The 13,818-nt window shown below is 40.2% G+C and overlaps 1 protein-coding gene across 3 annotated transcripts in view; it reads left to right on the top strand.

Moving 5' to 3' along the window:
• The window catches only part of C2CD3 (C2 domain containing 3 centriole elongation regulator), a 146,907-nt gene that overhangs the window by 81,087 nt on the left and 52,002 nt on the right, over positions 1–13,818 (top strand). For all 3 annotated transcript variants that reach the window (XM_032426881.1, XM_032426883.1, XM_032426884.1), the window contains exons 23-24: positions 4,360–4,962; positions 7,042–7,380. In XM_032426881.1, the coding sequence (XP_032282772.1) occupies positions 4,360–4,962; positions 7,042–7,380 (942 nt within the window). The remainder of the gene's footprint in view (positions 1–4,359; positions 4,963–7,041; positions 7,381–13,818) is intronic.

The following is a 13,818-nucleotide window of genomic DNA, read 5'->3' as shown; positions in this document are numbered from 1 at the left end:
CTTGGTTTCTTGATTTCTCTCTCTCTCTTTTTTCCCCTTTGCTCATTTGTTTTGTTTCTTAAATTCCACATAGGAGTGAAATCCTTTGGTATTTGCCTTTCTCTGATTTATTTCACTTAGCATGATACTCTCTAGCTCTATCCATGTCATTGCAAATGGCAAGATTTCATTCTTTTTTATGACTGAATAATATTCCTGTGTGTGTGTGTGTGTATGTGTATCTCACATCTTCTTTATCCATTCATCTATCAGTGTACACGACGTGGGCTGCTTCCATATCTTGGCTGTTGTAAATAGTGCTACTGTAAACATAGGGGTGCAGGTATCCCTTCGAATTAGTGATTTTATATTCTTTGGGTAAGTAGCAAGTAATGCGATTCCTCAATCGTAGGGTAGTTCTATTTTAAACTTTTGAGGAACCTCCACACTCTTCCACAGTGGCTGCACCAGTTGTATTCCCACCAACAGTGTAAGAGGGTTCCTCTTTCTCTGCATCCTTGCCAATGCCTGTTGTTTCTTATGTTGTTGATTTTAGCCATTCTGACAGGTGTGAGGTGATACTTCATTGTAGTTTTGATTTGCATTTCCCTACTGGTAAGTGATGATGAACATTTTTTCATGTCTTTGTTGGCCATCTGGATGTCTTCTTTGGAGAAATGTCAGTTTGTGTCTTCTGTCAATTTTTTAATTGGAGTATTTGTTTTTTGGGTATTGAGTTGTATAAGTTCTGTATATGTTTTGGATACTAACTCTTTATCAGATATGCCATTTGCAAATGTCTTCTTCCATTTAGTAGGTTGCCTTATAGTTTTGCTGATTGTTTCTTTCACTGTTTTGAAGCTTTTTATTTATTATTTTTTTTAATGAATTTTCCAAGAAGAGCTTTATGGTTTTTTTTTAAGATTTTATTTATTTATTTGACAGATCGAGAGAGAGCACAAGTAGGCAGAGAGGCAGGCAGAGGGAGAGGGAGAAGCAGGCTCTCCTCTGAGCAGGGAGCCCGATGTGGGACTCAATCCCTGGACCCCGGGATCATGACCCGAGCCAAAGGCAGCCCCTTAACCGACTGAGCCACCCAGGCGCCCCTTGAAGTTTTTTATTTTGATGTAGTCCCAATAGTTTATTTTTGCTTTTGTTTCCCTTGCTTCAGTGGACATATCTAGAAAAAAGTTGCTACGACTGATGTGAAAGAAGTTACTGCCTGTATTCTCTCCTAGGATTTTTATGGTTTCAGGCCTCACATTTAGCTCTTTAATCCATTTTGAATTTATTGTTGTGCATGGTGTAAGACAGTGTGGTCCAGTTTCATTCTTTTGCATGTTACTGTCCAGTTTTCCCAACACCATTTGTTGAATGGTGTCTTTTTCCCATTGGACATTCTTTCCTGCTTTGTCAAAGATTAATTGATGTTGTAATTGTGGGTTTATGTCTGGGTTTTCTATTCTGTTCTATTGACCCATGTGTCTGTTTGTGCCCATACCATACTGTTTTGATTACTACAGCTTTGTAGTATAACTTGAGGTACAGAATTGTGATGCCTCCAACTTTTCTTTTTCAAGATTGCTTTGGCTATTCGGGGTCTTTTCTGGTTCCATACAAATTTTAGGATTGTTTATTCTAGTTCTGTGAAAAATGCTATTGGTGTTTTAATAGGGATTGCTTTAAATGTGTAGGTCTTTGGGTAGTATAGACATTTTAACAATATTCTTTCAATCCATGAGCATGGAATGTCTCTCCATATCTTTGTGTTGTCTTTAATTGCTTTCATCAATATTTTATAGTTTTCAGAATATAGGTCTTTCACCTCTTTGGCTAGGTTTATTCCTAGGTATCTTGTTATTTTGGTGCAATTACAAATAGGATGGTTTTCTGCTGCTTCATTATTGGTGTATAGAAATTCAACAGTGGCACCTCGGTGGTTCAGTTGGTTAAGCGTCCAGTCTTGATCTCAGGGTCATGAGTTGAAGCCCTATGTTGGGCTACTTTAAAGAAAAAGAAAGAAAGAAAGAAAAAAAAATGCATTAGATTTCTGTACATTGATTTTGTATCCTGCAACTTTACTGAATTTATCAGTTCTACCAGTTTTTTGGTGGAATCTTTAGGGTTTTCTATATACAGTATCATGTCATCTGCAAATAGTGAAAATTTTACTTCTTCCTTACCAATTTAGATGCCTTTTATTTCTTTTGTTGTTTGCTTGCCAATTTTATTTTTTTCCAAGAAACCAGCTCCTAGTTTTATTGATCTGTTGTGTTATATTTCTAATTTCTGTATCATTTATTTCTGCTCTAATCTTTATTATTTCCTTTCTTCTACTAGTTTTAGGTTTTGCTTATTGTTCTTTTTCTAGATTAGGTGTAAGGATAAGTTGTTTGAAATTTTTCTTGCTTCTTGAGGAAGGCCTCTACTGCTTTAAATTTCCCTCTTAGAACTGCTTTTGCTGCATCCCAAAGAGTTTGGACCACTGTGTTTTCATTTTCATTTGTTTCCATCTACTTTTATGTCTTCTTTTATTTCCTGGTTGACCCATTCATTGTTCAGTAGCATGTTATTTAACCTCCATGTATTTGTGTTCTTCCCAGATTTTTTCTTGTGGTTGACTTCTAGTTTCATAGTGTTGTGGTCAGAAAAGATGCACGGTATGACTTTGATCTTCTTGAATTTGTTGAGGCTTGTTTTGTGGCCTACTATGTAATCTGTTCTGGAGAATGTTCTATGTGTACTTGAAAAGAATGTGTATTCTGCTGTTTTAGGATGGAATGTTCTGAATATATCTGTTAAATCCGTCTGTTCCAGTGGGGTCATTCAAAGCCATTGTTTCCTTGTTGATTTTCTGTTTAGATGATCTATCTCTTGATCTAAGTAGGGTGTTAAAGTCTGCTAATGTTATTGTATTGTTATCGATTGGTTCCTTTATGTTTGTTTTTAACTGTTTCATGTATTTGGGTGTTCCTATATTGGGTACATAAATATTTATAATTGTTATATCTTCTTGTTGGATTGTCCCCTTTATTAATATATAGTGTCCTTCTTTGTCTCTTTTTACAGTTTGTTTTAAAGTCTGTTTTGTCCAATATCATATTGCTACTCTGGGTTTCTTTTGATATCCATTTGCATGATAGGTTTTTCTCCATCCCCTCATTTTCAGTCTGCAGGTGTCTTTAAGTTTAAAATGAGTCTCTTGTAGGCAGCATATAGATGGGTCTTGTTTTTTATCTATGTCTTTTGATTGGAGTGTTTAGTCTATTTACATTCAAAGTAATTATGATAGATAGTATTCATTGTCATTTTATTGTTTTGTGGTTCTTTCTGAAGATTTTCTCTCATTCTTCCATTCTTTCATGGCCTGCTAATTTTAATGATCTATTTGGATTTCTTCTCTTTAATCTTTGTGTATTTATTATGGTTTTTGATATATGGTTGTCATTAGGTTTGCATATAACCTCCCCACTGTGTGCTCCAGATGCTCTTCAGATTGCTGTTTCTACACTGTATGTGCTCAGGCTGTTTGCCTCCTCTCCAAGAGCAGCCCCAGTGCCCTCCGGGATCTATCAGAGCCAAGCATGCTGACCTTTAAAACTCCAGGCTTTAAGCCCCACTTGTTGCAGAAACTCATGAAATTCAGTCCCTCTCACTTTCCAAGCCAATTGCTGTGGGGATTTGTTTTCCCCATGAGCTCCCCTGTGTGCTGATCTGTCTCTTGCCTTTCTCTGTGGCCATGGCTCCCTCCCCACTGCAATGGCCACAATCCATTTCTCTCCCAAACAGTGTCTCCACACTCCCTTACTTTCTTTGATGAGGCCTCATCTCTACCTTTAGTTGTGGAGTTTGTTCTGCCAGTCTTCAGGTCAATTTCTGGGGTATTTAGGATGATTTGATAGTTACCGAGTTATATTTGTGGGACAAGGTGGAGCCTAGGGTCCTCCTACTCGGCCGCCATCTTCCAACTCCTCCATTTCACATTTTTTGTAGCACTTCTCTTTTCAGACACTTCCAAAACCATTATCTCATTTGATGATTATAACAACTTTGTCTGGTGGGCAAGATTAGCACTAATTTTCTCATTTGTCAGGTAAGGAAACCAAGGCTGAGTGAAATTAATGACTTACCTAGACTGAACTGCTAGTTCGGGGCTGAGCCTAGGAGAGAACTCAGGTCTCCCAACTCCTAGCCTTTGTTCTTCCCCCGATCTCATTGTCTTTCAGTGATCAGATAAAACAAACTCCAGTGTTCTGTGGGTGTATGTTTTCTGTTCTGTCTTGGGCCAGGGTGATGGTGGATCTGGAGTAGGAAGTAGGTAAATCATTTTACTCTTAAAACAATAATTGAAAATCTTTTTTTTTTTTTTTTTTCCATAAGGGATCACAGGATGGTATCCTATCATTTTGCCAGAGGATGGGACCCTGCCTCATGGTTTGGAGCTCATGCAGAAGATCGTGGGTGGCCTGGAGCTTTCAGTTTCCTTCACGCATCCTGGAGATAGAGAGCGGGTGTTGGAAGCTGCTGAGCTATTGGGTTGGAGCTTTGAGAATAATCTGAAGAATCTTGTCAAGATGAATGAAGAGGAACCAGCCACTGTCACCATATCCACCCCAAGGCTCTGGCTGCCCATCCATTGTGTGCTTCTGGCCGGCCAGAACCACATTCATAAGAACACATACTGCTATCTCCGCTATAAACTGTATGATCATGAGGCCTTCTGGACCCCTCTTAAGAAGCCTAAGGAATCTACAAACAAAAAACAGGTCATGGTTACTTTCAAGGCATCCAAAAGAGCAGAAGTCACTAGGGGCCCGTCACTGCTTTGGTATTTCAGGGAGGAGAGGTTAGAGATCCAAGTGTGGCGGGCTTATGGCAATGACAGTGTGGAGAGGCCCCACCAGATGGACAGTTGGATTGGCTCAGCCTATGTGGACCTGGCCAGACTTGGGGAGAGGTCAGCAAGGACATTAACTGTCAGTGGTAAGTGAGGAACTGGCCTTAGCTCTTGTGGTTTGAGCACCTGCTCTGTGACAAGCACTATGTGATAAACTCCCTCAGACATTATTTTATTTGATCCTCCTAGCAGTGCTGTGAGATAGGTATCAGACCTATTTTATAGTCATGTAAATGGAGGCTCAAAGAGGTTAGATTACTACCCAGGCTCAAGACAAGAGTACTGGACTTTTATCTGAGAGCTGTGGAAAGCTATTCTAATGGGTTCTGAATAGAAGAGTAATAGTTTTGCATTTTAGAAGACTCCATCTAGTAACTATAATGCAGAATGAAGATGACCAGACCAGATTCTTTATAAACATGGTATTTATTCATTGGGACACTCCTTGTAAGATTAGTTGTTATTTCCTCCACTATACAGCTAAAGGAATGGAGTCACAACCCTGTGTAGCTCTGTTAGCCTTGTGCTCTGACCCTGTTGTTGAACAGGTGACCCAGGCTAAATAAGAACTGAGTATTTGGGTGATCATCCCAGATTCTCTGGTTCTCTCTGGACCCAGCAGGTGTAATTCTGGTTCTTTTGAACACCTCATTAAATGCCATGTGCTCCTATTTTATCTGGCAAGCCTAGAGTCACTTCAAAGAGCCTGCAGAAAACGTCTTTGAAGTAAGCACAGCTCACTTGAACTAAAGTTCAGAAAGATGGGCTTTTAACTTCACTCTGCTGAAGAAAGTAGGTTTGGAACACTGAATAAAGATTTAAGGATCAGGGTGGGAGGATGGGTTAGCCTGGTGATGGGTATTGAGGAGGGCACGTTCTGCATGGAGCACTGGGTGTTATGCACAAACAATGAATCATGGAACACTATATCTAAAACTAATGATGTAATGTATGGGGATTAACATAACAATAAAAAAATTAAAAAAAAAAAGATTTAAGGATCAGAACTCAAGCACAAATAACCTCTTTTTATTGAGTAATACCAAAGGAAGTATTTAACTTTTCAGATTGTCCATTTCTCTCCTGCGTCTCCACTTCCCATCAGTCTAAGCTTTTTATCTTCCTGTAAACAGGCTTTGTACAAGGTGCGGCATTTGATGTACTGATTGAATGAGTCAAGCAGTCCATCCAGTCATCCACCCAACCATCCTTCCAAGCAGCTGTTGAGTTTCTTAAGGATAAGGATTTAGCTATGTTGCTATTATTGCCCTTACTTTCTGCTTGCGGTAATGATGATAATTCACACATTGCATCAGAAGAAAAGAGGTTACCTAAAAAACAGAAAAAGACAGGGGGAGTTCCATCTTACTGCTTCCTGTGAGTCAGTTAACTCCATTTTCCTGAATTGAAATGAGTCTAATGAAGCAAACCTTGAGATTCTGAAAGAATTCTTAGTGCCTTCTGCTATATAATTAAATCTTATTTTAATATCCAGGAAGCCTGTAAGTTCAGATCCCTGGGTTTAAATCTGCCACTTATTGGAAAAGTCACCTTGGCAAGTTACCTAACTCCTCAGATTGTGGCACATGAAAAACACTCAACAAATACTAATTCCCCTATTTTTCTTTCTTGCCTCCTTTGCCGAAGCCTCCTACTTCATTTCCAAATGATCTTCAGGGCTACTGCCAGACATATTTAGCTGTTGAGACAGGCTAAATTGAGCACCAGGACAGCTTCCTAAGAAGAAAGCCTTAGGAGAAAGCCTAAGGACAAGAGCCAGTGGGACATGTGACAGAGAAGACAGGCCACTCCTGCTTTAATAATAATCTTACTTCCAAAGGCTTCAGAAGTCATCTAAGTCTGCTCACCCCCAGCACGTGAATCTCTTCCACAGCAACTCTGCCTGGTAGTCATTTGACTTTGGCTTCAAATCTGAGCTGTCACTACTTTCCATTAATGGAGATAGTGTGCATGCTGGGGAGAAGGGAAGTAAAAATTTTCACACCATATACTAACTTCACAGTTTTTTTTTTACAAATTGGTATATTGGGACCTGTAGGCCCGTTGAAGGAGAGAGGACCACAAGCACTCTCAGTCATTTCCAAGGTTAGAGAGCGTTCTTGGTTCCTGCTTGCTTGGGCTTATCCTCCTCCATCCTCTTGCAGGTGTGTATCCTCTATTTGGACGAAATGCTTCCAACCTCTCAGGAGCTGCTTTGCGAGTTCATGTGGTTCTTTCCTCTCCTTCCCTACACCCTGGGCCTGCTCCTGAGATGGATTCTGTGGACTGCAGCAGCCACAGTGAGTCTGAGCAGTTCCCCAGAAGGAATGATGAGATTCAGCTCTCTCCATCACCTGGCCACCAGAAGTCTCCTGCGTCCACCCAGGTCCCCTGCAACAACACCACAAGGGAAATCTGCCCAGCTGAGGAGGGCCCTGCCAAGTTGGATGGAACTTTTGCAGTCAGTATCCTGGTAGAAAGAGCGATGCATTTGAGCTTAAAAGGTATGCTCTGCTTACTTTTCCAGGAGCCTGTGTCTGACTCCTCAGGCTATGGTCCTGTCTTCACAGATCTTTGAAATCATGACAGAATCTGCAACAACTGTTAACCATCTTAATCAATAATAAATATATTTCTCAAGCCTAAAGTTTTAAGCAACATGAAAGCCTTTCTGAACTTAAGTGGACATTGCCAGTTATATATTAATTTTGTATATCATAAATTCCAGTCCAGAAACCTGAGTATCAACTTAGGTACTTCTCTTTTCCTTATCCACCATCAAATCATCAAATTCATTAAATTGTATCTCTTAAATTTCTCTTAGGACTCTTTTTTCCTTTTCATTGCTACCATTTCGGGCCCTCTTCATTATGTACCTGGGACCAAGAATTCTTAACACTGGATCCCTAAACCCCAGAGGACCCAAGGATAAAAAGTCAGGATAGTAAACTTGGATAGGAAAATAATCACATCTGAATTTTATTAACGTCTAACTAAAAATTTAACATTTCCTACAGTTGTGAACGTAGGCCTTAGACCCTAGTAATACTAGCAGTACCTATGAAGTTGTCAGCAATAGAAATCACAGTTATTTTCATATCACATTGTGGTTCTTGCAGATATCTTTTTATACCTGTCATTACTTCAAAATTATAGTAGTTATAAAACCTACAGTTAGATCTTGTTACATATTAATAAAGCATATATATTAGCAGGTCACAGCTTTTTTAGCATTTTGATAATGATGCTAATATAATTTGATTTTTACATAATCCTGTGTATCTACATTATGCATTTAAAAAAACACACAGAGGAACACCTGGGTGGCTCAGTCACTAAATGTCTGCCTTTGGCTCAGGTCATGATCCCAGGGTCCTGGGATCGAGCCCCACGTCAGCCTCTCTTCTGTTCAGTGGGGAGCCTGCTTCTCCCTCTCCGTCTGCCTCTCCCCCCAACTCGTGCTCTCTCTCTTGCTCTCCCCCCCCCCAAATAAATAAATAAAATCTTTAAAACACACACACACACATTGGGGTGCCTGGGTGGCTCAGTCAGTTAAGCATCTAACTCTTGATTTCAGCTCAGTTCATGATCGCAGGATCGTGAGATCGAGGCCCGCATCAGGCTCCACACAGCATGGAGTCTGCTTAAGATTCTCTCTCTCTCTCTCTCTCTCCCCCCTCTGTCCCTCTCCCTCCTCTCTCTCTCAAAAAAAAAACACACAAAATTAATATATAACTGGCAATGTCCACACTGTTAAAAGAAGAGGCCCATAGACCTCCCCAGACAGCCAAAGGAGTCCATGGCACAAAGAACCCTTGCCTTACTCTTTCTTCAGCCTTGTAATCTCTCCTAAAACTTTCTCTTTGCCATTACCCTTCTCTTTTCCCTGGCTAATTCCAATTCCTCTCTTAAGACTGTTTATCAGAGTTTCCCTGACGTAAAGGTCCCCCTCCTGTTTGCTCTCCTGGCAGTTTTTTGCCCTCTTTATCATAGCATATATCACATGGTATTGAAATTGTTTGCATGGTTTTCTTCTCTACTAGATATGAGCTGTTTAAGAGCAGAGACCTTATCTTATTTGTTCACTCATCATCCCTTCAACAAGACTTGTGTAGTATATGCTATGCAAGCACTATCCGTGGTGCTGGGGATAAAGCAGTGAACAAAACAGATAAAAATCATGCCCATGTGGAGCTTACATTCTAGTAGGAATATCCTCAGCTGTGTATTCCCAGACAGTAAGTTGTATGTGTGGGACTTTGAGAAAGTTATTGTCTCCCTCCATCTTGAATTTCTCATCTATAAATGGTTGGAATTAATACTTCTGAGATGTGTGATGGCTGTGTGAGCCAGACAACCAAAGCCTTCAATATACATCTTTTCGTTTGGCCTCCCTACTTAGCTCCTATCATCTCTGTGTTGGCCTCTCTCAATTTGTGCTGTGTTGGAACAGAAACAAAACTCATGCCATAGTAACTGTTGTTTACCTTTCATTTCTATTTCTCTCTGTACACACCACCAACAGGCATTATTCCCAGGAGTATAAGCTGCTATAATGATCCCTGAGGTTCTCATCCTTCTCATAACCTTTGAAACCCTGAAATGTTTTATCTCAGGACAAAGTGTTCTCCAAGTACAGTCCTTGCTTTATTGTATTAAAGATAATAAGATCCCCTATGAGTCACAAAATTGGGAAATAATTTTTGCTTTTTTATTGACTTACCAAAGCAGCCTATTTTTGACAAGTATAATGTATAAAAACTGAATTTTTTAAAAGAGAAAAATCAATAGATGAGTGAATTTAAGGAAAGCACAAAAAACTTTTATTTTTTGTAAGAATTGTTCTGTTTCGTTGTTATTGCATAAAATAGAATTTAAAACACAAAAATAGGGTTTACATTCCATTTTAGGGGGAGTCGTCATAGTGCAAAAGTATAAATACAAAGCAATACAAATATACTTGTAACTTTTCCATTAGACAGCAAGTTACTTTTTTTTTTTTTTTCTGTTTTTACTTTTATTTGCATTTACTTTATGCAGAATTTACTCCCAGGCCATAAGTTTTCCTTTCTTCAGTTTCTTCTGGGATATCGCTTTCTTCTGTGCAACCTCCTCTTCTGGTTTAGGAACAATCTGCTCTTTTCAGTAAAGAGCATCTCCATGTGGCAGGGAGAGTCATGTATGGGTTAATCCAACCACGAGCTCTGTAAGTTCAGGTATGAGATATGACTGTGTTTGCCGGTTAACCCTGTCTACACTGTGTTTACCAGTCACTCTAGCCCAGGGTGGGTATATATTGCACACCCAGTCCTGTGCTTACATCGCAAGAATGGCAGTTCAATTTTGCAAGTAGTAAATCTCTGTAGGGCCAGTGCAGATACAGAGAGGACAGAGCAAATAACACATTCTGTCCTCCGAGAGCTGATAACCCGTTTAAGAAGACTGGCAACTACACGATTAATGATATATAAAGCAAAATGTTCTGAAGGCCAAAAGGGCACTACAATATATAGTGTTTAGAGAGTTTAGAATAGAAAAATGAGGTATGTCTGAGAAATCAGGAGAACTTTTTAGAATGAATAGGATTTCAGGAAGGTGGGATAAAACTCCAGGTGGGTATTTCAACTTAAACAAAGGTATTAAAGTGGGAAAGTATATGTTCTGGGCTTGCTTAGGGAGGGCATGGGGGAATCATGATAGCAACTGATCCTCTTTGGCTGGATCCTCTTTTGGCTGGTCATTGCAGGGGAGCTGTGAGAATCATGTAGAAATAGATAAGAAGATTGCTGAGCTCAACCAAGGGCTCAGCTAAGACTAATTGACATGATTTTAGCGTGGTTGAGAATGCACAGTGGTGATTTCCTCCAGTAGTGTGTGGCTTCCTTTGCTTTCCTACCACAACAAACAACAAGCCATTCCCTGGGCCTTTGCTCACGCACCTTTCTTAGCCTGGATTCCTTTCTCCCTTTCCCCAGCTACCAAGCTCCAGCTGGCATCCTGCTCTTCCCATCATTCACCCTGTTCCAACCATGCTGGCCCTTCTTTGCTTTTTCTGAAATATAGACAGACTCCTGTCTCAGGGCCTTTGGATCTGATGTTCCTCTGCTAGGAATATTCTTAACTTTTGGCATGTCTTTAGTGAAATAACTTTGTCTCACAAGGCCTTCCATGACCACCCATCTAAAATTGTAGCTCCTCCCCAACATTTTCTATCCCTCCTTCCTGCTTTATTTTTGTCTGTAGGCTTTAATAGTGTGTTTTGTTTATTTTCTGTCCTCCTAGAAGAATATGAGTCCTACAGAAACAGGGATTTTTGTTTTGTTTCATTTACACTAAATCCTCAACACCTAGAACTGTATCTGACACATAATAAGCAGTAAATATTTGTTAAATGAGGAAGTGGATGAATCTGAAACCTTAGTCCAATGCCGCCTTCTCTCATTTCCTACTTTGTCTCTCCTGCAGGAAAATTGCTAATGGGGAATTTAACAGAGGATAAGTCACAGGGATTAATAGATTTATTCAACAAATACTTATCAAGTTCCACTGTGTCCAAATACAAGGTATAGGATCATGGCCACTTACACAGAAAATTTCTGTCACCTTTTCTCCATTCTTAGTGCCACCTTGCCTGTTCAGGCCTCAGAAACTTGGACGAATGGGATAGCCCTCTCAATGGTTGCTGCTTCCAGTATTCTCTTTCAATATCTTTTTCATTCTGCTGCTGAGGTTATATGTCTGGTCCACGAATATGACCTCTCTCAACTGAAAATACTTTGTTGGCTTCGTATCCCCCGCACTCGGTGACAGCACACAGAGTGCCGCCCACATGGCCTGATTTAATCAGTCTTCCCAGCTTCATCTTTCACCATGTCTTAATTCCACAGTTCGCGTTTTGCTAAAGCCCTTTTCTCTCTCTCTTACTACCAAGCCTTTGACCATGCATGCTCTTTTCTCTTCCTAGAATGCCTTTTTTCTCTCCTTTTCAACAAACTTTCTCATCTTTCGGGAATAGACTAAGTTTACACCAACACTTTGAAGCCTACTGACTACCTCTCTTAGCACAAAACCTCTCTCTAGGTTCCCCAATCTCCCCCATACCACCACCCCTACTCCCACACAGTTTTCCTCCTTCATATCATATACTAGTCTTTGCTGAAAATGTCTAGAAATGTGTCTCTCCACTAGCTGTCTGTTCCTGGGACTGTGTGTTGTTTATTTCTGTGCCCCAGCACCCTGATCTTCATGATGCAGCTAAGCAAATGCGATAATGTCCTCTTGTTTGTGAATATGATACTTAACACCTCTAAAATTTCTGGTATGAATTACCAATCTATAAATCGCTTGTTATTTGGCCTCTTTTTATTTATCCAGGGAAGAGCACTCATCAGGATGGATATCTGACTTTCAGAGGTCTCTGTTGTCTCCTGATTCCCACCCTCAGTGATAGACCATACAGTCTTTCCTCCCACAAAGTTTATGTGTCTGTCAGGCCCTGTTTGGTCCTGAGAATATAGACCTGCACATCATCTCTCTGAAATGTGCCTTCCAAATGATGATATAATGGAAGATGTTCTGGAATGCGAGTCAGTGGACTAGGTTCTGACCCTAGCTAAGCCATTAACTTGCTTTGTGACTTTGAGCAAACCCATTTCCCTTCTCCACAGCTATAAAATGTGATGCTCATACAAGTTCATCTCTTAAGATTCTCTTCGACTGTCATCATCTGAGAACATGTAGCTGAGGGCAACTCATGCCACCCTCTCGGAGTCAGCCATAATTTGCCAAGCTTTTGTGAAAATCATTTTGCATGCAAGGCTGCATGCAGAAGATTCACCAACAGCTCTGAATTATGAGTTTTGCCCTCAGCAAAGCTTAAATCTGAAGCAGCTTTGAACTTTCTATGGTCCCCACTGTGGCCCTGGTTCTGAAAATAAAAGAGGTTCTTGAATACTTTTGTTAGAGAAAGCTCTGAAGACCCTTTCTTTATGAATCACCTTCAAGACTTCTCAGAGTTGTATTCTTACAAACCAGACATGACAGGCGTCTCTAGCTGTTTTACGAGTAAGGCACTGAGGAACAGAGAGGTAAAATTATTTAGGTTAATCTAAGTTATACTCAGTAAAAACCAAAATTATCTACAGTATCATCAGCCTTTAGAGGTTCCCTTTAACCTACCGAGGCAGGGTTAGGAGCCCCTCTGGGTTCCCACAGCTCCCTGCGCTTTTGGTATAGTCTTTCCCTTATTTTAACTGTCTGTGTGTGTCTGTCTCCCTCAGATCAGGAATCAAACCTGACTCATCTGGGCATGTGTGACACAGAGAAATTGTCAGTTAACGTTGGTTTAATGGAACTGGACTAAGTTTTTGTTAATACACAAAATTGGGCATCACTTGAGGGGAAAGTTACCATGCATTCATTCCAGGCCAGAGGGGGAGCTCTTAACCAAATAGAGTTAATTAGACCTATTGCATTAGAAAAACCCTGGAATAGGTAGTCAGGAAACCTGGCTTGGTCTTAAAAACAATAGTTAGTTAGCCAGGTGTGCAGTGAGCAAGCCACTTTACCTCTCTGTTGGCTGGTTGCCTTACTTGTGAAATAGGGATAGAGTCACCTATCTTATGTGATTTTCAGGTACGTTATCAGTAAGAAAAGTTTGTAAGCTATAAGGTGTTTTCTAAACATAAGGGGTTGTTATTTTAATCTCTTTGAAACAATTATATCTTTCTTGATGCATATATTTATGTAAAACACAGGAAGTCTAGTGAATATGGTAAAGCTAGCTCATCTCAAGTCCCCTTAACTGCTCTTGGTGTGTATCCCAACCTGTGGGAGGTATAGTGGCTTTCTTCTGGGCAGCCTCCAAAAGTGTTTTAGAACTTGACCTTTTCCAGAAATGTAAACAGGCCCACCTGAATTTTAACCCACAAGGAGAGAGCCAG

This window comes from Phoca vitulina, unplaced genomic scaffold (assembly GCF_004348235.1).
Source record: "Phoca vitulina isolate PV1807 unplaced genomic scaffold, GSC_HSeal_1.0 scaffold36, whole genome shotgun sequence".
Classification (NCBI taxonomy): Eukaryota; Metazoa; Chordata; class Mammalia; order Carnivora; family Phocidae; genus Phoca; species Phoca vitulina.
Note: the sequence above shows the minus strand (reverse complement) of the source record. Positions and strands in the feature narration are given on the sequence as shown.